The following is a 22,864-nucleotide window of genomic DNA, read 5'->3' as shown; positions in this document are numbered from 1 at the left end:
TTCTGCCTCCTTGCCAACCTAGAAAAATTGACAAAAGTAAGAATACCTAAAAGTATACATGGTTCTTAGCATAACCACAAAATTATTGTAGTGACAGATTAAATAAGGTTGCAGATAGATTCATAGACTTTAACTGGCTAACAAAATACATTTAAAAACCTTTTCTGTACTTACCTACATGAGGAATGGAGTATACTGTTGGTAGAAAAATCATTTACCTAACTACTGTATACGCACAAGGTACTAATTTTTTTCTCCACTAAAACTCTTATATGTAGTTGTGTACAAATTAAGTCAGAAAATTTCCTCATGGCTCACACCTGTCACTTTATGCTAACTAGCAAGGCTGGAATATTAACATACCTAAAATCAAGCAGAAGAAATGGCACTGCACTAATAAAAAGGAGGTGCAAAACCTTAAGTGGAATAGGTGCATGAAGTTGTTTATTTCAAGACTAACATCCCAACTTGGGAAACTCCTAATAAATTCTAAACTCTTCCGAATTTTAGAACCTTGATATTTCTTTACACCTTTTATAAAAGATGCCTCTTGACTAGGGCTAAGCAAGCAGTGTGTACACAAACAGAATTGTGTGCAAGTATACACACACCAAACGCACTAATAATGAAGAAGAGAGAACAAAATGAATTTCAAATGCCGAATTTGGGAACCTCCTTGAACTATTGCCTTTTTCAAATGGCTGGACCAACGATTAAACTTCAGCCAAGTTTTTTTCTTAAGGTCTTCCATATCATTAAAAACAAGGCATGCCAACTCTGACTTTATAAATCTAAAATTCAGTGATCTGCACAGTTTCTGAGCTTGAAGTATTGAATTGTGACTCATCTATTTTTTTTTCCCATTTTCCTTCTGAGGTAGAGTTACCAATCCAATTTTATCAGGACCACAGATATTTTGAGCTAAACCCCATGATCTTTTCATACAGTAAAAATAATTTTTATGAAAAAAGAAAGCAGGCTTCCCAGGCCATGGCGCATAGATATATTTACAATTTTTAATGTAATAATTAAAAATGGTATTGTTTATATTTTAAAAAACAGCCCAGCTGTATTATTCTGTCACCAAGAATTATTAATTGAGGATGCTGTCAATGCTGAATTTTACAGTTCAGCCTTCACAATCCCATCCATGATGAAGAGTTGATTCTCTTACGGTATACAATATACTCTCACAACTTTCAGCCTTCTCTTAAAGACATGCCCCAAATGAGCAGGATGGATATAAAGAATGTAATTCATTCAAACAACTCCTCCCTGTTCTGCCCCCTCCCCTCACATTCCCCTCTTCTCAAAAACATCTGAAGTATGAAAGTTGTCTTTAAATAGTAAAAGCACCACAATTAACACCACATATTATCTTTAAACTTAAATATTTTAGTGATGTCTTGGACATCAAAATAATTTCTTAAGGTGGACTCTTGAGTATGTGGGTCCAGCCCAGGTCTGCAGTTTGTGCAGACATAGAAAAAAGAGGAACTTTAAATATTCAGAAAAAGTTAACAGGCTAGCTTTAAAATACTGCTGGAAATTAAATTTCTTCAGAGTTGGCAAGCATGGGCTATTGATCAAAGTATGAATTAAACGGATTTACATCATTAAGAAAAAAACAAACCCGTGTCATTGTGCTGTGAAATTTCCATGATGCCTTTCAAATAGGCTGCTCACAATTTTTTTATAATTCCAAATCACTCGATTTTTGATGGAAAAAAGAATACAGATGGACTGTGTTTTACCTATGTGAAAGTCACCAATCCATTTAAAATAAAATCCAAGAGGGCATATACAGTCTAATCAAGTAATCATTTTCCTGATTAATAAGAACTACACTTTACACAAAATACTTTATCAGCAGCTGTTTTCATCAAAAAATCAATAGTTTCACAGTTGAAAAAGTTACACATTAAAATATTTTACAATTCATTATATATTCACCAGGTTCCCATTTTCTAATGGGCTTTTAATATAAAGCAGAATAGAAGGGAAAATCTCAAAGTTGATTACTTTGACACTAAGTTTTACATAGGACACTAAGAACCACAAAAAGCTTAGGTTCTATTGTAAAATAGCAACCAAATTCCATTCTTCTTTTAAAAATCCAATTAGAAACATCTTTTTTAAAAAAACAAATTCCACAATAAGAGTAACAGATTTCAAATTAACAGTAGTCTAAAAATCTTCAAAATAAATGGTTTTGTATAGCTGAGAATATGGTAGAAAGTGAAAGCATAATTTTCCAACAGTCATTTCTTACTACAGTGTGTTTAAAATTATTTTTATTATTTTTAGACTTTTTCTCAAAATAATTATTCAAGGAAATATTTCTTAAGTGGCCCAATAAAACTGTAGAGCCAATAGTCAGTTACACCATATTCAAGGACAAGGATAGTCAGCTATAGATAGGAACTGTCTAAACCACGAGAACTGATCTCTGATACTGAAGTACCCAGAAGTGGCTATATTATCACTGACTTGAAACAGATCTTAGTCACCCATGTAGCATTTAATTCAATGTTTGGTTCTTTGCCTTATTTCTTTCTTAGGTCACAATCTATAGTCTTTATAGAATTTGTCTACATTTCTTCTAATAGAATTAATTTGGTTGTAGTAACTTTTGAAAATAAATGTAAATGGTGAAATCGGCCATGTGGTTTGTGCATTTTAATGGTGGAGAGGTCCTGGGAGAAGGAGGGGAGACAACTATCTGGACTGATAGATAAAAATGCAAAAGTGGTATAAATTTTGTGCAAGGAGGCTCACAGCATTTTTGGCACTCGGGTAAAACACAGTTCTCTGTTAAATCTTCAGTTTCTACCATCAAAGTTTCAGATTTGTACCATTTTACTGAGTTTTCCTATAATTTAACCCTGATATTGAAAAGGCTGGGATGTTAGTATGTATCAACTGCCTATATCTAAACAACACAAAATGTTAATAAGTTTTAATAAGTTATGAAATCTTCTACAACTGCAAAATAATCTTTCTGGTTTCCTGCTTAAAACAGAGTTTAAATTCTGCTTAACTATTGCAAGACAGTTTGCAGAAGTAAGTTCCCTTAATCTTCAAATTTATTTTTCTTGTTGGCAATATTATATACATGCTTTAGTGAAATACCTAAATTTCCAATAATTATGCCCTTTAAGGGATCTAAAATAGCCAGATATTAAGAGTATTGGTATTAGAGTCCCTTGTTCACTACTCAAGACTTCAACTATAGGTAACAGATTTCATAAATGAATATTTTTAAAGTGATGCTGTTTTACTAGAGTATACAATGTTCACTCTTTATAAAGTTGTTTTCCAATAATATGCCTAATCTAAAAAACTGTCAATAATTATTGCACTTTTTTGATGTGGCACCTGGACATCTGCTAAACCTAATTTCCTAGGACATTAATCATTCATTTCAAATACAGAGTAAAATATCAGATTCTAGAATGACGACTAGCAGTAGCCTCTACATCTTGGGTTAATGTTTTTCAAAATGTTTAAGAATGTGTCCTGTGCTCAAATAGTATTTAATAAAGTTGGAGAGTGAGCTCTGACTACTTGGGAATGAGACATATCTTAAAATGGTTTAATTTTCTACTTTGGAGATATGGATAGTTTAAAAAGGTAACAAGTTCATGGTTTCTTTTCCCCCATATTTTAAAGTATTATTCATGAGTATACTTCAGTAAAGGGGTTTAAGGAATCAGGAAGATAGTCTAAATTGTGTTAATTCTGGTAACTAATTTCATATGATTGAGACATTCTCAATTATAAAAGAGAATGGAAGACGGGAGATTCACATAAGAAATAAAAGGAAAGAACATGAAGTTTTTATGTTTTCCTTAAGTAGTTATACACTGGTTATTGGTATAAATGGGATAGTGCCTGAGCCTCATCTATAGACCAAGAAGAAAGCTGACCATGCTGCTATGAACAATAAAAAATTTGGGGTGCAAAACAATGCATGACTATGGGACAGATCATGTAAATAAAGAATATATATTAATGATAGTTTCTATAATATAAATAGCCTTTAATAAAAAAATAATCTTTTTAATAACATTAATACTTCTATTTTCTGGAAAACATGCATGAAAAATGTATTCAGTTCAATTGCAGAAGGAGAAAAAAAATCAACTTAAGGTGAATACTGTACAATTCTGGAATAAGAACTATTCCTGCTCATTCTTTTTCTATGATGATTTTTTTTTTTTTTTTTTTTTACTTTGTGGGAGCCCAGAATTTCCCTGGGAAATAAGAATAAGATCCTTTAAATACTGTCCAGAAGAAAAAAAAAAATACCACCTTATAACAGGTCTCATTTGTGACTGCTTCCAAAACTGCAGATAAGACCTCAAATCATCAAAAGGTTTGATTTATTAAAAAGAAAAAGTCTCTGGTGAAATCTCGAGTCCCTTCCACCCCAAGCATTTTTCTTCATTAAACAAGGAGTCAAAAACCCACTTCAAACTATAAATTGAACAGCAATGGAAAAATAAGAAATTTTCATTCTTTTCCAATCAATGTAATTTAACATAAACTTCAGTTTACTTACACCTAATGCAATAACAGCCTTTGTTGTGTCCACATTTCAAAACATAGAACATTTGCAAGACAAAAAAAAACATCATTCTTTTTCCTTCTCCATCATTTCTATATATTTTGGGGATTTTTGTTTTGTTTTGTTTTTTAAAAAAAGATACAAACAATCTTCAAAGTTTACCTTTTTGGACTTAAGGCATAACATGAAATTGCGCATTATTCTAAAGCTTAATTTTGAAATGAACTAGTTTAAGTGCTATCAAACCCTGTTTGCGTTTACATTATTTAAATTATATAGTATTTTATTTCTGTTCTTGCTGTAAATTCTAATGCTGTTCATGGATTGTGCAATTCCTATGCAATCGGTCTTTGCCTGCTGAGAGTTATTAACAGTGCAGTGTGGAATCCAGAGTGAGCTTTCATTTTCTCAGTTATCTTTTCAGTTCAATGCATGCTGTTTAATTGTGTGGAAGATCCAATCCATTTTTGTTGTCCAGCCACCATGATGTGCATCATTCATTTGTTTCATGAAATACTCCAAAGCCTCTTGCTCAGTTTTATCTAAGGCTAGGGTCTTTCGAATGTATGCAATGTCATCAAAAGATTGTAGTTCTGGCATTCCAGAGCCAAGCATCATTGAGAAAAGATTTATGAAGAGATTGGCATGCTGTCGAATAGCTAGATAAGCCTTGTAACACATCTCCTGAAACCTATAAGTAATAAGAATAGTTTGGTCAGTATGGAGCAAATGATGTTAATACCTTCAGGTCTTTGCTCAAATGTCACAAAATTAGAGAGGCTTTCGTAGACAAAGCTATAAAAAAATAGCATTCCTCTCTCACTTCTCTTACCAACATCTTTTGATTCCCTTTACCCCACTAGAATGTAAACTTCAAGAGAATAAGGACTTTTTAAAAACTGCTTTATTACCAGCACCTACAACAATGCCTGGCATGTCAGGAGTTTAATAAGTATTAAATGTATGAATTGGTTCATACTAAATCCTTTTGTGCTTAAGCTAGAGTCAGGACTGTGTTGTAGACAAAGCAGAATTTTATAGGAGATTGTAAAAAGTACTTTAAAGTCTGATATAGTCTAATGAGATACCATAAGGTGGTAAAAAAGTTATGAATAAACAAGGTGATTATGGTTGACTGACTTTCCTCAAAGTGTATGACCAAAAAATGTCGTATTAAGCACTATACATTATTTGTCAATATAGAGGTGGAGTCCAACTATTTAAAGCTCAGTAAATAAAAACCTTTAATGTGTTATGAAGTTTAAGGATTACTTTCTTTTTAGGCCTTAATTAGCTCAACAAATTAAATTGTATTCCCTTTCCATTTTCCTTCACAGCATCACACAAATAAATACAAAAAAAAAAACAACATTAAAATAGTTTTTCACTCAACAAACTAGGCATAGAAGGGACTTACCTCAAAATAATAAAAGTCATGTGACAAACCCACGGCCAATATCATACTGAATGGGGAAAAGCTGAAAGCACTCCCCCTGAGAACTAGAACAAGACAAGGAAGCCCACATTGGCATCCAAATTGGAAAAGAGGAAGTCAAACTATAGCTGTTTACCAATGACATAATCATATACCTAGAAAACCCAAGAGTTCTCCAAAAAATTCCTAGATTTCAGCCAGGTGTGGTGGCTCATTTCTATAATCCCAGCACTTTAGGAAGCCGAGGCGGGAGGATCACCTGAGATCGGGAGTTCAAGACCAGCCTGGCCAACAAAGTGAAACCCCATCTCTACTAAAAAATATAAAAATTAGCTGAGCATGGTGGTGCATGCCTGTAATCCCAGCTACTTGGAAAGCTGAGGCAGGAGAATTGCTTAAACCCAGGAGGTGGAGGTTGCAGTGAGCTGAGATCGCACCACTGCGCTCTAGCCTGGGGGACAGAGCAAGACTCTGTCTTAAAAAAGATAAAAAAAAAAGACTCCTAGATTTGATAAATGAATTCAGTAAAGTCTCAGGTTACAAAATCAGTGTACACAAATCAGCAGCATTGCTATACACCAACAACAACCAAGCTGAGAGTCAAATTAAGAACACAAGCCCTTTTAGCTTCAAAAAAATACCTAGGAATGTACTTAACCAAGGGGGTGAAAGATCTTTTCAAGGAAAACTACAAAACACTGTCACCATCATTTTTCACAGAATTAGAAAAAAAAATCCTAAAATTCATATAAAACCGACCAAAAAGAGTCTGAATAGCCAAAGCAAGACTAAGCAAAAAGAACAAATCTGGAGGCATCACATTACTGGACTTCAAATTATACCAGAAAACTATAATTACCAAAACAGCAGATACACACAAAAGCAGACACACAGACCAATGGAACAGAATGGAGAACCCAGAAATAAAGCCAAAAACTTACAACGAACTGATCTTAGACATATAAAAACAAAAATTGGAGAAAGGACATTCTGTTTAATAAATGGTGGTGGGAAAACTAGCTAGCCACATGTAAAAGAATGAAACTGGATCCCTGTCTCTAACCTTATACAAAAATCAACTCAAGATGGATCGAAGACTTAAATCTAAGACCTGAAACCATAAAAATTCTAGAAGATAACTTAGGAAAAACTCTTTTAAACACTGGCCTAGGCAAATAATAAATGACTAAGACCCCAAAAGCAAATGCGACAAAAACAAACAAAATAAATGGGACCTAATTAAACTAAAAAGCCTCTGCATAACAAAAGAATCATCAAAGTTAACAGACAACCCGTAGAATGGGAGAAAATATTCCCAAACTATGCATCTGACAAAGGACTAATATCCAGAATCTATAAGGAACTCAAATCAGCAAGAAACAAAGAATCCCATCAAAAAGTGGGTTAAAGTGGGATGCAGTGGCTCAAGCCTGTAATCCCAGCACTTAGGGAGGCTGAGGCGGGTGGATCACCTGAGGTCAGGAATTCAAGACCAGCCTGACCAACATGGTGAAAACCCCGTCTCTACTAAAAATTCAAAAATTAGCCGTGTGTGGTGGCATGTGCCTGTAGTCCCAGCTACTTGGGAGGCTGAGGCAGGAGAATTGCTTTGAACCCAGGAGGTGGAGGTTGCGGTGAGCTGAGATCATGCCATTGTACTCCAGCCTGGGCAACAAGAGTGAGACTCCATCTCAAAAAAAAAAAAAAAAAAAAAAAAAAAAAGTGGGCTAAGGACATGAATAGACAATTCTCAAAAGAAGATATATAAATGGTCAAGAAACATGAAAAAAATGCTCAACATCATTAATCATCAGGGAAATGCAAATTAAAACCACAATGAGATACCACCTTACTCCTGCAAGAATGGCCATAATTAAAAAGTCAAAAAACAACAGATGTTGACATGGATGTGGTGAAATGAGAATGCTTATACACTCCTGGTGGGAATGTAAATTAGTACAGCCTCTATGGAAAACAGTATGGAGATTTCTTAAAGAACTAAAAGTAGATCTACCATTTGGTCCAGGAATCCCTCTACCCAGAGGAAAAGAAGTCATTATATCAAAAAGGCATCTACATGCATATCGTATGTTTACTGCAGCACAATTCACAATTGCAAAGATATGAAACCAACGTAAGTACCCACTGACCAATGAGTGGATAAAGAAAGTGTACATATACACCACAGAATACTACTCCACCACAGAAAAGAATGAAATAATGTCTTTTGCAGCAACTGGGATGGAGCTGGAGGCCAGGAATGGAAAACCTGAAAATACAGTATGTTCTCACTTGTAAGTGGGAGCTAAGCTATAGGTACACAAAGGCATACAGAGTGATATAATGGACTACGGAGACTCAGATGGGAGAGGGTGGGAAGAACAGTGAGGGATAAAAAAGTATATATTGGGGGCAAAGCACACTACTTGGGTTAAAGGTGCGCTAAAATCTCAGACTTTACCACTATTTAATTCATCCATGTAATCAAAAACCACGTGTACCCCAAAAGCTATTGAAATAAGATAAAATAAAAAACAAACAAAAAATAGTTTTTGCTAAAGTGGTAAAAGAACTTCTATTATTTCATTTTATTTATTTTGATACAGGGTCTCACTCTGTTGCCCAGGTTGGAGTACAGTGGCGTGATCATGGCTCACTGCAACCTCAACCACCTGGGCTCAAGTGATCCTCCCATCTCAGCCTCCTGAGTAGCTGGGACTACAGTGCATGCCACCACGCCTGGCTACTTTTTAAATTTTTTTGTAGACATGAATTCTCACTATGTTACCCAGGCTGGTTTCAATTCCTGAGCTCAAGTGATCCTCCAGCCTCGGCCTCCCAAAGAGTTGGGATTACAGGCATGAACCACCACACCCAGCCAACATTTATTATTTTGAAATTGCTTGAAAAATATTGTTTCTAATAGAGCAGCCAGAACTCTTTATTTTGTGTTTTTAATTGCTCAAGCTCACCTCTCAAATTCTCTTGTCTTTGTGCATTCTTGGGCTCCTTTACTAATCACTATTAAGAAATCCTGTGTCAAAACAAATGGCACACGTTCTCGTTTATAACCAAATTTTTTCTTCTTGTGATCCAAAAAGTGTCCAAAATCTATATGAAACAGCTTTCAAAAATAAGAAATTATGTTATAGTTTGATATATGCAGATACAAAATGTCTTGAATAAATTAAGAACACCAAAACATTTTAAACAGAGAAGACCATTACTTGTCCATCGTCTTTCACCATGATGTTACTATTGTGACGATCTCCAATTCCCAAAATGAAGGTAGCTACACAGTATCCAGCACATGAACGTGTAAACAGGTCAATGGCTGCATCATATCTACAAAGAATAAACACCTCATGAGTAGTATGGAAATATAGTGATTCAGGCCAACTTGAGAAAAGAAAACAGGGTGCAAGTTTCCATTTGAACAATGAAAACAATCACTGACAACGAATAAGGAAATTATGTCCAAAGATTTTGAGATTGTGAAGTTTTCATGGGTTTCTAAGGAAATTTCCAGATGTTCCCTGACCAAAGCATAATTCTTCATGTGAAAAAATACTTAGCATGTCATTAAAATTATTTTTTCTAATCATTTTAACAATGAATTAGAAATAAAATTTTGAATGTGCAATATTCATTTGTTTTAAAAAGAATAAGCAATAACGATACATTTTAGATAATACATAAAATGAATGTTTAAGATTTTACCAAATTAAAAGTAATTATAATCATTTAAATCCATTAACATCAAATATTTCAAAGGTTGAGCATATTTTTTTCCATAGAAAGTACAATTGTTTTCTCTGGTCTAACTCAGAGGAATACACAAACACCGACAGATTCATCTAACAAAAACTTAGATTAACATAGGAAGAAAGAATAATACAACTCACATTTCTCCTTTGTTCTTGTCTTTGAGCCACTGATGTAGTGTGTGGCTGTTGAACTGCAGTGCACCTTTCAAGCCGCCTTTGCACTGAATTTGCATAATAGTGTGAGAATTTCGCACCACCTCAATAAGTCCCACACAGTCACCGATTGACAGACAACCATAAGGTAACATTCTGAAGGAGGAGTAACACGTTTACAATTAAATGATGGAATTTTAAAATAGCAAATGTTTTAATAGGCTAAAACATGAGTATTTTATTAGTAAATTTGTCATGCATGACCTTTACTGCCTTTCCCCAATTTTAATTTTCTTTTTTATGGTGTGATAAAGATACTCCTGGAATAATCCTCAAAATTATTCATGTCATCATTTATTATAACCTTCAACTGAGAAAGCACTGTATTTTTATCAGAAAAGAATTAAGAAAATTATTGTGGCAATTAAAATTTTACAAACATTTATGATTTTAAAAATATGCGTTAATTTAAAGATGTTTAATTGACATCGAAATAAAACTGTAGGGCAGAAGTTCTCAATTTTGGTCTCAGGACTCCTTTACACTTGTAGAAATTACTGAGGACTCCAAAGAGCTTTTAGTTATGTGAATTACATCTACTGATATTAGAAATTGAAATAGGGAAAATAAAAATTTTAAATATTTACTAATTCATTTAAAAGCAACAAACTATGACATGTTAATATAAGTAACATATTTCATGAAACAAAAAATGCATTTAAAAAATTTAGTGAGAAGAGTGAAATTCTTTCACATTAAAAAATTTTTTTAAATGTCTGGCTTCATAGTACCCAGCTGGATTCTCATATATGCTTTTGTATGCAATCTAATGCAATGTTTTAATTAAAGTATAAAAAGAAAATCTGGCCTCACAAAGATAGGTAGGTAGAAAAAGAAGGAGTATTATAATAGACTTTTCAGATAATTGTGATATTTTTCTTTGGTACTATTCTAAAACCTGACAAGATAAGTTTCTTAAGTTGCAAAATGTAATCTAAAACTGTATCAATAAACTTTTCATACTCAGTTACATTAAAATCAATTTGTCTTTCTTGCCTTTTAAAGGATCTCTTACCCATACATGATTTTATAGTATGCTGCATGGTCATTTGTAGATGTTCCAAATGTTGATACTTTTCATTATACCATACTAAAAAACCACAATTGTTAATATTACCAAGAATCTCATCAGAAAGATGTTAAGTTTAGGGACTCTATTAGGTTCAGCGGCAGATAATGAAAATTAGAATTTTCAAAATTCTAATTTTGAATTTCTAATGAAATTTTTGTTGCAAGTTTGAATTTTATCATTGGCAACAAATACTGTCACAGTTGTTTTCTTCAAAGAGACAGGCACATATTGTTCATTTTCAAGAAAATGTCTGCCAAATATCCATGTCTGAATAACCATAGCTTGCCTACTAGTTATTTAAGTAAAAATCGTGTTCCATAAAAACAGCAGCTAGTTCAGCTCACAGCTCAAATAATCCCACAAATGTTTCCCTTTGATACAACCATAATACTTGGGATGTGGCACAAATGCTTTTTAGGGTACCTCTCATTTATTCACATAGAAAATTAAATAGGACACGTAGTCAAGGGTGCAGATGTGCGGATTTAAAGAGACAATGAAAAAAAGCACCTAACATTCAGATTGACACGTAAGTATCCAAAGTTTGGTTTTCCTTGCTCTGTTCTTCTCGTAAGCTACTCTCCATATTTTCCACCTTTCCTTTACTTCTTAAATTCCTAATACAGTCTATACTTATTTTCATTTTCTTACTTAATTCCTTGTAGCCTAGCTTCTACACCTACCACTCTAGTGAGTAAACTCTTAAAACTAATGATGAGTCACTAAATCCAAGTGCTTTTTCACAGGCCTTATTCTTTTAACCCCCTTGAAGCCCTTGGCCCTACAAATTGTCAATCACTTCCTCTAGTACTCCTACTTCCTTTGATGACTTCTCTTACACAACCTTTTCTTCTACCTGCCCTCGTAAATAGGGAAATATCTTAAGGTTGTACTCCTGCTCATTCTTTCTTATTTTATGTTTTTATCACTGTTGAACATGCTCACAGTTTACAGAATTTAATTGTCTTCTAAGTCTTGTTATTAAAAAAAAGAAGCAGGGTTAAAATAAACCCGATTCTGAATTATAGTTTTGCCAAGTATAAATAAAAATGCTGTTATGATTTTACTTAAATAATTTTAATCTAAAGTTAAACTTGAAATAAAATTTTTACTTATATTTACTTAAGTTAAAAAAAATTCAGAAAATACAAGACTAAAAAACCATTAATATTTCTAATCATCTTAACTTCAGATGCTTTTTTGCAAAGTCATTAATTTATAATTAAACAATGTAATTAACCAGCGTTACACGGTTATCTCCTTTACTCTTTCTTAGCTCTATAATCTTTTTTACAGTCTATTCCTTTGGGGGACATGGTAGTAGTGGCATGTATCTCTCATGACACAGGAAATTATACCAAAAAGTGAAATTTGATTCATATAACATTAACCATTTTTGGAAAGCAGCAGGGGTTAAGCTACGTATCAGGAGTTACAAATTTGAAGTTGATGACAATTTTGTGCCTTAGCAGGTCACCTGAAATGTCCACTTTCTTCTTTGCAATAAAAGGGTACAACTATTTGTCACTGACACATTTTTGTATACTAGCTACTCTTAAAATTTATAAGCGGCATACAAATAAGCCCTTGTCTGGTGTTACCTGCAATTCCTACTAAATGTACCCTGTTGTTACAGCTAGACTTGACTCTATGTCCACTTATAGGCCAAAATACTTTGGACAGAGTGGGCTTTGCCTGAATGACTATGGATTTGCAAAAAGACAAGTCAGGTAAGGAAGAACATTTTAGAAGCAACAATGACTAGGAGAAGATGAAGCATGACAGAAAACTTGGTGATAATACTGATATTGTGGAAAGTTGGGTAGAAACCAACAGACTGGTAAAAACTCTAAGATAGCTGGTTGCATAATTTTGCTGCAAAACTGATTCCAATATTTGAGGATTTATACAGTTTTAGAATTAGAAAATTCCCATTATGAAACTTTCTTTTAAACTCTTAATTTCTGAATGAAAACAGGGGTCTTTTGTGTCTCCTTTGTCTTGTTCCTAATGGTGACACTCCAGAGGCAGTAGCAGAGTGTTTATTAGCTTATTAGCTCTTTTTACTTAGCTGAATATAATTTAGCTATTCTAAGTCAAGTAAGAGGAGGATATGTCAAAGTACTATAGTGTAATCAACTACTGATAATTACTGCATACATTTCTTTTTAGACATATGCCTCTATATGCTTCTATAATTATTAATAGTTCACTTTTTCAGGATAACTTTCAACATACAGGTTGCCTTACTGGTTACCTACCGAAGATCAAGACCTTGATTTTGCCAGATATTTTCCATAATACGAATAATTTGAAGTGTTAGCATATCTTGCCGTAAATCTGAAATTCAAATAATATGTATCACCATTTAATGCCACAGATGCAAATTTGGGGATCACGCCATCACATGGTTTTCAAATGAAAAACAAATACAGCTATATTTACTCTTCAAAAGAAACTTCAGGAAAGCAATATTCTGATTTCTTTTCAAAAAATTTATAAATGAGTGTATATGTCCACTCAAAGCCTTTACATAGCTTTATTAATGTATTTATAATTTTTTGAGATGGGGTCTTGCTAAGTTGCCCAGGCTGGTCTAAAACTCCTGGGCTCAAGTAATCCTCCAGAGCAACTGGGATCACAAGCATGCACCACTACAAATGGCTCTTAATATTCTGATTCTTAAATCCACTTTTAAAGTCTTTGCATAAACATATTTGAATAACAATGTAGGATAAGTGAGCACGCATCTCACAAAAATTTTTAATTAAAGCATTTATAGTAATTATTTTTCTGAATCCTTAAATTTGAACATATGTTTATATTAAAATATTGGGATCAACAGAATTCACTGCTGAAATGTCATTTCCTATTGAAAACCCGTCCATGATCCTCCTTCACTCCCCCCATAGCCTTTTCCTCCATATAAGTACCTTCTTTTATATGGTTCCTGAGCAGACTACACTTTTCCTTTGCAACATGCTTGCAATTTTATTTTTGTAATTATTCATTTAATGTCCCTCTTTTCTCTGTTAGGCTGTAAGCTCCAAGAGGGCAGGGATTCTGTTTTCCTCACTGCTAAAACCCCAGAGCCTAGCACATAGAATATTTATGGAATGAATGGATACTCACACAGCTAAGCAAATGATAATTAGAAACTGATTAAAAAAAAAACCAAAACAACAACAAAAAATACTTCTCTACACAGGTCCACGGGAGGGGGGTTGGAGGCAGGGAACAGGAAAAAGAAAAAACAAAAAACTGATTTCAGGACTTCTGATCTAAACCTAGTACTTCTTTTCTTTTCATTGATTATACATGCATATTTCAAAGGTCAAGACATCTGATAAATATTACTTATTTTATCACATGTGTATATTCCTTAAATGGCTTTCAATAGTTTTCATGGTTCATAAATATCCTGTGTATAAAAAGATAGCTAAATTCATGCATCATAAGCTCATTAATACTCTTCCTTACCATCCCCATTTTTAAAGATGATCTCATTGTTCTGAAACAGTAACTCTGACATGATGTCTGGGTTCTCCCAATTCAACCACAGTGGCCTTTTTGCAGAGGACATAATTCGACACTCTTCAAGCCTTTAAAATAGTTAAAAACTTTACTAGGTACCTTTGCTTTATTATTCTTTTACCCTCAAATTTATTTTAAAATATAAATACAATATAGCTTTTTGAAGTGTTACAAAGATTTACAACTTTCACCTCAATTTTTATTTAGGAATCCATTTCTAAAGAGTATAAAAAAAACTAAAAGTTTTAAAAGTTATATAATTGCATATGAATTTCCAACAAATATATAGAGATATATCATTAGTTTTACAGATATTACATTTCCATTTCTTATCCTATGGTAACAGAAATTCTGGCCATAGAAGGTTTTAAACTGTATTGTTTAAGTAGTAAAAACTCATTGTGAATAAAGGCAGTACTGAACTTAAGATAATTTACTACTCTTATTTTGAGGGTAGGAGAATGAGAGAGAGAGAAGCATAAATTATTGAACATTCTAATTATAACAGACATTTTTACTTTTCTCAAGATTTTATCCAGAAAAGGTATTTATTTAAATATATCAATGAAACCCCCAAGAAAGTACCTGAGGTTTCCTAGTTGATGAGCAGGGTTTAGAGGAGACAGAAAGCCCTGTAGAGCATCCATGAAATCTGGTCGCCTCATTTGCTCAACTAAAAACTTCATCTGTACCTTATTAAAAAAAAGGATAGTCACAGTAAGAAACTGACTTAATAAAAGATAAAACTAACTGCTAATCTCTTTCTCACATGAGAACCTCAGTACTGTACAGTCTCTGAATCTACATCCTAGACTGCTGCTTTCTAATTAAGAGGGTTTCTACAACACAGAGCAGCAACACTCAGAGACAGAAGCAAGACTGGCAGCACTGTGTACCCCTTCCTGTAAGAAGATGAAATCTGCTTGGTGATAGTGGCAATGCTTTTGGCTGTAGAGCAGGGCTAGTCAACCGGCAGGTCAGCTGCCAGTTTTTGTAAATTGAGTTGTATTAGAATATAGCTACACCCATTCATTACATATTGGCTGCTTTTACGAGAATAGCAGAGTTGAATAGTTAAGACAGAGACCACATGGGCCTGCAAAGTCTAAAACAGTTACTATCTGGCCCTTTAAGAAAATTTGCTGATCTGTGTTCTAGAGGAAAAACTAAGGAGACCATGTTACATTAGCTTAATAACCTTACTTTTAGGCTTTTAAGAAAACACAGCATTCATACTCTCTTTGCTGGGTGAAAGTGGTCTAGTGAGGCTAAAAGAAATTGTTGGGAAAAGGACTTGTAAAAACATTTGTTACATGGGGTCTCATACTATATTCAGGTTTTAGTATGTGGCTACAAAACAATATCCCTTTTTAATCAATTCAAATCAGAGCCCAGACTGCTGAGTTATCATGCAATAGCTGGGATTTTATTTTAGGAAACTTTCACCTATTGAAAATATAAAATGTGAGTGGGGGAAAAAGTGGTTAGGAGCTAGGAATTAATAATAAATTAATTTTCATGCTGGAATTTAAATAATAAAGTTTTTTTCTTCGTGTTATATACAAATGAATAGTTAGAAAATCTAATCATCACTGACTAGATAGCTCTTGTTCATGTAAAGGCATTTCTATCACTGACAACTCTAATGTTAGCACAATGCTTCTTACATTTTATCACTCATTGTTACAACAAAACACAAAGCCACTCAAAGTAACTGCTCTTGTTTCTATGACTGCAATCTTAGTTCCCTATCAAAATCTCATTTAAGCCAATAATGATCTGAGTAATGAATTTCATGTTCCTAATTAATCCACTGTGTCATAGCCAATTTGTGATATAAAAACTCCAGCTTAGAAGAAATGCCTACACAGATGGTCTCCAACTTACAATGGTTTTGACTTACTATTTTTCAACTTTGTGATGGTGTGAAAGCAACATGCATTCAGAAATTATATGTCAAATTTTGAACTTTTATCTCTTCCTACATGCATTCAGTAGAAACTATACATCAAATTTTAAACTTTTATCTCTTCCTGGGCTAGTGATATGCAACACAGTATTTTCTTGAGATGCTGGGTAGCAGCAGCGAGCCGCAGCTCCCAGTCAGCCATGCAGTCACGAGGGTAAACGACCAATAGTCTACAGTGTACTGTGTGGCCAGCATTTTTTGGATACTGTGTTTTGTGTTTTCGCATCCCATCACATCTACAAAATGCCCATTTTTGCCTGTAAGATATTTTCAACTTATGATGTGTTTATCAGGATATAACCCTGTTATAAGTTGAGGAACATCTGTATTTACAAATGTATCTAAAATTTAGTTTCTTTTTTCTCAGCTCAGTTACAATATATAAATACAATAAATTTTGTTCTTCCAGGGCAATCTAGACCCTTCTTGCTCATAAATTCCAGTATCAGAAAGAGTACAATTATTTTCTAACATCCTATATTTGAATTTATATATCACACTTCAATAAAATCAACTCACACTGTATGACATTTACATTAATACAATAACTTTGTTTTAATTTTTTTTTTTCCTTCAAGTACTAGTAATGAAGATGCTGGAAAAATTCATTCAGTACTGCTAACTTACATTCTCTGTCCTTTGGGGACTCACTAATATACGATTTTTCTTTTTTTTTTCCTTTTACTAGAGGTCAGGAATGAGCTTCCTTTTAATTGTAAGAGGTGGTGAATTTAGGATGTGGTGGATTGGATTGAATAAAGAATAGGGTGTAGGAAAAGGTCATAAAAAAGTTTACATTGGTCTAGGCACAGTGGCTCATGCCTGTAATTCCAGCACTTTGGGAGGCCGAGGTGGGCAGACTGCTTGAGCCCAGGAATTGGAGACCAGCCTGGGCAACAAAGTGAAACACTGTCTCTACTAAAAATACAGAAATTAGCTGGAAGTGGTGGCATGCTCCTATAGTCCTAGCTACTCAGGAGGCTGAGGTGGGAGGATGGCTTGAACCCAGGAGGTCAAGGCTGCAGTGAGCCGAAATTGCACCACTGCATTCCAGGCCAGGCAAAAGAGCCAGACCCTGTCTCAAAAAAAAAAAAAGTTTACATTGTATTTCCTACTCTTAGTTATACTAAGCTAGACAGCAGATGACTAGAGTGTGATATATTTACTGAGTGACTCAAAATCCATTTTAAACTTGGAAATGTAAAAACTAACTTCTTTCCACTCATTTTCAGGGTCATTACTGAGAGACAATAAATGACAGAATAAGGAAATAATCACTGTAAATACTTAGGGACCTGAATAAGAGAAAGGAAGGGAAAGTAAAGGGATCTAACATTTATTGGGCACCTTCTATGTTCCAAGGATTGTGATAGGTTCTTTGCATATCTCATGTAATTTAATTCTCACAATGGCCTTATGAAGCAGGTATTATTCCCATTTTACAGACAAAGAAAATGAGTCCTGAGAGCCTGCATGACGTGTCTAACACTACACAGCTGAGAGGCAGTGGAACTTGGTTCCAAATCCTAATCTGCTTGATTCCAAGGACCATGATCTGTATATACACTGGGCTTCTAAACAACTCTGCCCCACTGCAGTGAAAAGAGTCTCAAACACAAACTAGAGTCACACACCTTTTGTGTTTCATCCTTCTTCTCCTGTTTGAGAATGTCAGTTAAGTTAATGAGCTTTTCCATTGCCTCGACTTGCCTATTCAGGTGCTTCAAATACATCCCACATGCACGACAATAGGACTCCAAAAGCAGGCCAAACCTCTGGCTAACTGTTTTATTGTGCATCTCAGATCTAAAAGAATCGTGCAAAATTAAAAATATATATATATAGTCTTAAATCAGTATACAAATAATCTTTGCTAAACAATTTAAACACTCATTTTTGAAATCCAATAAATGTTACAATCATACTAATAATAAAATTATTCAAAACCTGTAATTTAGAAACAAAACCACCATGAGTTTCAGGTAGTTCCTGAATATGTGATTAAATAAACATCTAGTTTTTAGGTTTATTTCAACTAGTTTTCATTGACTAATCTCAGTACAAGATATAAAAACATGAAAAAAGGAAATTGAGCACAAAAATAATCAAATGAAGAGGGAGGGAACAAAGCGCTCAGTGAATGCTGTTTGACTCTTCTGACACACGCCTATGCTTCTTGTTTTCAACTTAACTTCTGGGTTCCATTATTAAATTTTAACACTTAAAATATCATATTAGATATAAATCTGCTTCTAAATTTATGAAAAGTTATATGGTTTATGACCTGTAACTTTTGAGTACTACATATATCACATTCTACAAAACATTTTTTATTCTTAATTAGCTTGTTTTTCAGTAAGAACCACGGGAGTTTGACATTGTTCTGAATTTCAAGGTAAAACATTTTTTTCTTTGTTTGGGGATATTGTAATCCATACACACAGTGAAACCTACAGCAATATTCATCTGGACCTAGAAAATTTGACTTAAGTAGAACAAAAATCTTTAAAAATATTTAAGCTCTCATTCATGACTAAAATTTAGTTTTGAATTTACTGCTTTTTAAATTTCAAAGAGCAAAAATTGAGAAGCTCATCACTGGTACAAAATACTTTTAGTATGGAAAACTCTTCCAGCCAAACATAAACAAAAGTATATAAGTAATACATATTTATAAATATATTAAGAAAGCAAGTAATATGTACCTTAAGAATTTAATGGGAAAATAATTAGACTTACTTTAAATGCCAAAAGAAAAAGTGCCCAATCCTTTGATTAGTCAATGCTTTCTTCAGTAAAAATCTCACAAGCAAGTTATCCAAATATTGTTCATATTTTAGGACCTAGGTGATTCAAAAAAAACAAATCAGGGTCAGTTTCTGCATGGCCGATCTAAAGAAAATTTTTTCAGAAAGAAAGTGGATATTACTGGTAATAATTTTTTTTTTAAGCATAAAACTAGTTAGTGCAGTAGGTTTTTTAAAAGGAAGTTGTATGGATCTAGAATAAATTATTATTGTAATTAAACATTATTTCCTATTTTATATTATTTTACCTGTACTAGCTGAATTAAATACTGAGAAAGTTTGTCATCTGTTAAATATTTTTCCAAGCACCGAACAGCAAAACCTCGAACCATAGGATCTGGGTAATTACAGTCCAGAAGTTCCATAGCCTGTTCAGGTTTGATTGGAGGCCAATCTTTTACCAAGCAATACATCTGTGTATGAGAAAGACAATAAATCATATTTAAAGGGGAAAGATAGTTGTGAATGAGCCATCTAAAACACTGCCTTAACTTCTGATTTTAAAATTAGTTTAGATAAATAATCTCCTTAGAATTTACAGTTCTAATTAGTTTTATCTATGGAAATAATGTTAAGGGTGTTTTTTTCTACACTATATTACTATTAGTCTATTTCATTTATTTATGTGGACTTTCTGAGAGAAAACAATTTAAGTGACATACCAATTTGTACAACAGTTATCTAGTAATCTCAAACATACATTTACCTGGGCTACTTCATCTCTAGAATTCCATTTAACAGACAGAAGCAATTTGGGTAGAATTTCGGGGATAGTTACACAATAGTGTCTGTGTGGGAGAAACAAAATAAACATAAACATTCTTGCATGCTATTCAAAAGGTTGACATGTCTAACTTCTCCATATGAATCTTCTTAAGAAGTCCCAAACTTCTTACATTACTAGCTTTTTTAAAATTCAAAAGACATCAGTGTTTAACCCTATAGTTGGAAATATATTTACATATATACTTAGGCACAGTTATAATGGCAAAGAACACAAAAGGAAAATGCAAATGGATTATAAGTACTTAAATTTAGTTAACAGTTAAGAAAAATTATGAATATATGTTATACCACTCTTCATATAGCTCATATTTTTCACCTACTTATGCAACATGAATGAATCATAGAGTCACCACTTCTACTGTAGTTACTGGACAAAATTTATGTCTTAATGGACTTTCTGCAGAAATGCACTGCAACTGGTTTATTTAAATATACCCGTATCACCAACAGCAGGGTAATTTCTTCATAAATGAAAATAAGGCATTATACTATTTGAAGAAACGTAAGAAAAAAGAAAAATGAAAGGGAACCCCTAAAAATTATAATATCTAGACCAACTAAATCACATCTAAATTGACCTAAAACTACTAGAATATTTTAAACAATCCTAAAGAAAGTCATATCAGGAATTCAGAGTAAGAAAAAGCATTTAATGTGCCAACTACCAATGTAGTATGATTTTCTACAAATATCAATTTACAGCCATTGTTTTTAAAAAGGCAATGTTTATAGTTTAAAAATCATGTAAATTCTGCTTTATTTATTCCAATAGGTATGGTAAAAACATGCTGAGATCAGCCAAAGTCAGTTATTTTTTCTGTAATAAAGAAAAAGAAACAGAGAATCTCCATTTTAGCACTTACCTGTGGCTCCATAGAAAATCTTTCTCCTGCTCAGTGATTTCAGAGAGAGGATCTCGTGTAGAAATTGCTTTGAGCTGTTCTTTGTCATTTTCCCTTAATTCATTGTCTCTAGCTAGTCTGTTACTCTGTAAAATAAAATAATATCTTATATAGCTTTCTTTGTCATATTTTTCCCCTCTGGATTCACAGATGATTTACAGAAAAAGCAAATACATTTTCAATAAATTTTACATTGCTAATTAACTGTTGTAAAATAATTTATTTTCATTGCAAGACTTTATTTTCAGAGACAGGAAAGAACCAATCTAAGACATAATATTTGTGGAACAAATCCAGTAATTTATTTGGTTAATATTACACCAGTCACAGAATAGTAACTGCTGAAGTTAGCCAACAACAAGACCAGATTAGGATACTAGAGGATAGTAGTGAACAATTTACTTTTCCTCCTGATGAGGATCTTGTTAACTTATCTGTGAATGTTTTTGATATAGAGAATAAGAAACACTAAAATGATAAAAATGTAAACCCTTTCATGTTCTTTGCCTGAACAGATCCTTATGATCCCTGCAAGGCTTTCAAATTTAAAAAGTAAAAACCAATAAGAAAAAAAGAATGAAGAAACACCCCCATTAAAACACTGTATCCTGAATATTAGAAAACGAAAAATAATATTTTTTGTATAATTCCAAGCAATGTATATTCCCTGCAAATATAGATATATTAACTGTGTAATGAATAATGAGTACATATTAATGTATTATGCAAAACAAATATAAACCCTTAGGATGGGTTACGTGTATTTTTAAATGGCTAAAAATGAAAGCAGACATCCATGCCACTTGGTTTGTATGTGTTTATATGCTGTTAACTTATTCAGCAGCATGAAGAAATATTACTGGCACATATTTGTTCAACAAGTATTTATTAAATATGTACTATGTACCTTGTTTTGTTCTTGCTGTTGGGATTACAAAATAGTAAAAGACCCTGCACTAACAGAGCCTCTGTTATAGTGGGAAATCAAATAAATAAAAATATTGGAAAATTGATATAATGTACTCTGGATGATGTAACAGAGAATGACTGAGAACATAGTATTTGTGATTCAAGTAACAAGAAGGAACCTTTATCCACACTAAGATTTGGGAAAGACTATTGCAGATGGAGAAAACACTGCAAGCCTTCCTCCCACCCCGGAAATAACTAGTTTGGTGTGAAGGAATAAAGCCAGTGAGCCTGTTGGGCAATAGAGAAGGGAAAGAAGAAATGTAAGCTGAATTCAGACCACGTAAAATTTGCGAACAGGGTATAAAGTTGGGATTTTATTTTTATTGATAGCTATTTAAAGAATGAATACCATGATTTGATTTGTATTTCATAAAATTATGGCTTCTCTGTGGAAGGAGGGAGAGGTTATTCCAATAGTCCAGGAAAGACATAATACATACTCAATCCTCTATTTACCAGGAAAAGAAGCTGCTACTGTTTATTTACTTATTTTTATTTGTTTACATTTTAAATATAAAATAACTTACAGAAGAATAAAGTGATGGGGAAAACAATTTTATTAGACATTTTAAGAATTTAAATATTATAAAACCAAATTCTTATCTACATTTTCCTGGTTTTGAAGATAAATATATCATTGTCAAACTAGAAACTACATTGTCAAAATGCAGTATTTTTGAAAATTCTGACGGCTCATAACTGTTGAAGGAAAGGCCATCTTTTTTCCTCTGTAATTACAAAACATTTCTACTCTATAAATGCCAATCAGAATGATCAACTCAAGGAGTTATTTTATTTCTACATCATCTTTTTCCTTCTAGTCACATTTGTATACAC

The 22,864-nt window shown here is 33.2% G+C and overlaps 2 protein-coding genes across 5 annotated transcripts in view; one reads left to right on the top strand and one right to left on the bottom strand.

Annotated features, from left to right (window-relative positions):
* The window catches only part of KCNMB3 (potassium calcium-activated channel subfamily M regulatory beta subunit 3), a 114,155-nt gene that overhangs the window by 27,167 nt on the left and 64,124 nt on the right, over positions 1 to 22,864 (top strand). The gene's annotated exons all lie outside the window — the stretch shown is intronic.
* PIK3CA (phosphatidylinositol-4,5-bisphosphate 3-kinase catalytic subunit alpha) overlaps positions 423 to 22,864 on the bottom strand; it is an 88,559-nt gene continuing 66,117 nt past the window's right edge. For 2 of the 3 annotated variants that reach the window (XM_024355823.3, XM_063807359.1), the window contains exons 10-21: positions 21,017 to 21,141; positions 20,074 to 20,155; positions 19,616 to 19,780; positions 19,300 to 19,403; positions 18,195 to 18,366; positions 15,177 to 15,283; positions 14,538 to 14,659; positions 13,319 to 13,397; positions 9,911 to 10,081; positions 9,233 to 9,350; positions 8,978 to 9,129; positions 4,212 to 5,261 (exon numbers count right to left, since the gene is read on the bottom strand). In XM_024355823.3, coding sequence (XP_024211591.1) covers positions 4,991 to 5,261; positions 8,978 to 9,129; positions 9,233 to 9,350; positions 9,911 to 10,081; positions 13,319 to 13,397; positions 14,538 to 14,659; positions 15,177 to 15,283; positions 18,195 to 18,366; positions 19,300 to 19,403; positions 19,616 to 19,780; positions 20,074 to 20,155; positions 21,017 to 21,141 — 1,668 coding nt within the window. In that variant the 3' untranslated portion in view covers positions 4,212 to 4,990. Of the gene's footprint in view, positions 5,262 to 8,977; positions 9,130 to 9,232; positions 9,351 to 9,910; positions 10,082 to 13,318; positions 13,398 to 14,537; positions 14,660 to 15,176; positions 15,284 to 18,194; positions 18,367 to 19,299; positions 19,404 to 19,615; positions 19,781 to 20,073; positions 20,156 to 21,016; positions 21,142 to 22,864 lie in introns of all 3 variants that reach the window. The other variant, XM_024355822.3, reaches the window with a different exon arrangement.

This window comes from Pan troglodytes, chromosome 2, assembly GCF_028858775.2.
Source record: "Pan troglodytes isolate AG18354 chromosome 2, NHGRI_mPanTro3-v2.0_pri, whole genome shotgun sequence".
Taxonomy (NCBI): domain Eukaryota; kingdom Metazoa; phylum Chordata; class Mammalia; order Primates; family Hominidae; genus Pan; species Pan troglodytes.
The sequence above is the reverse complement of the archived record's forward strand: the minus strand, read 5'-3'. Positions and strand labels throughout refer to the sequence as shown.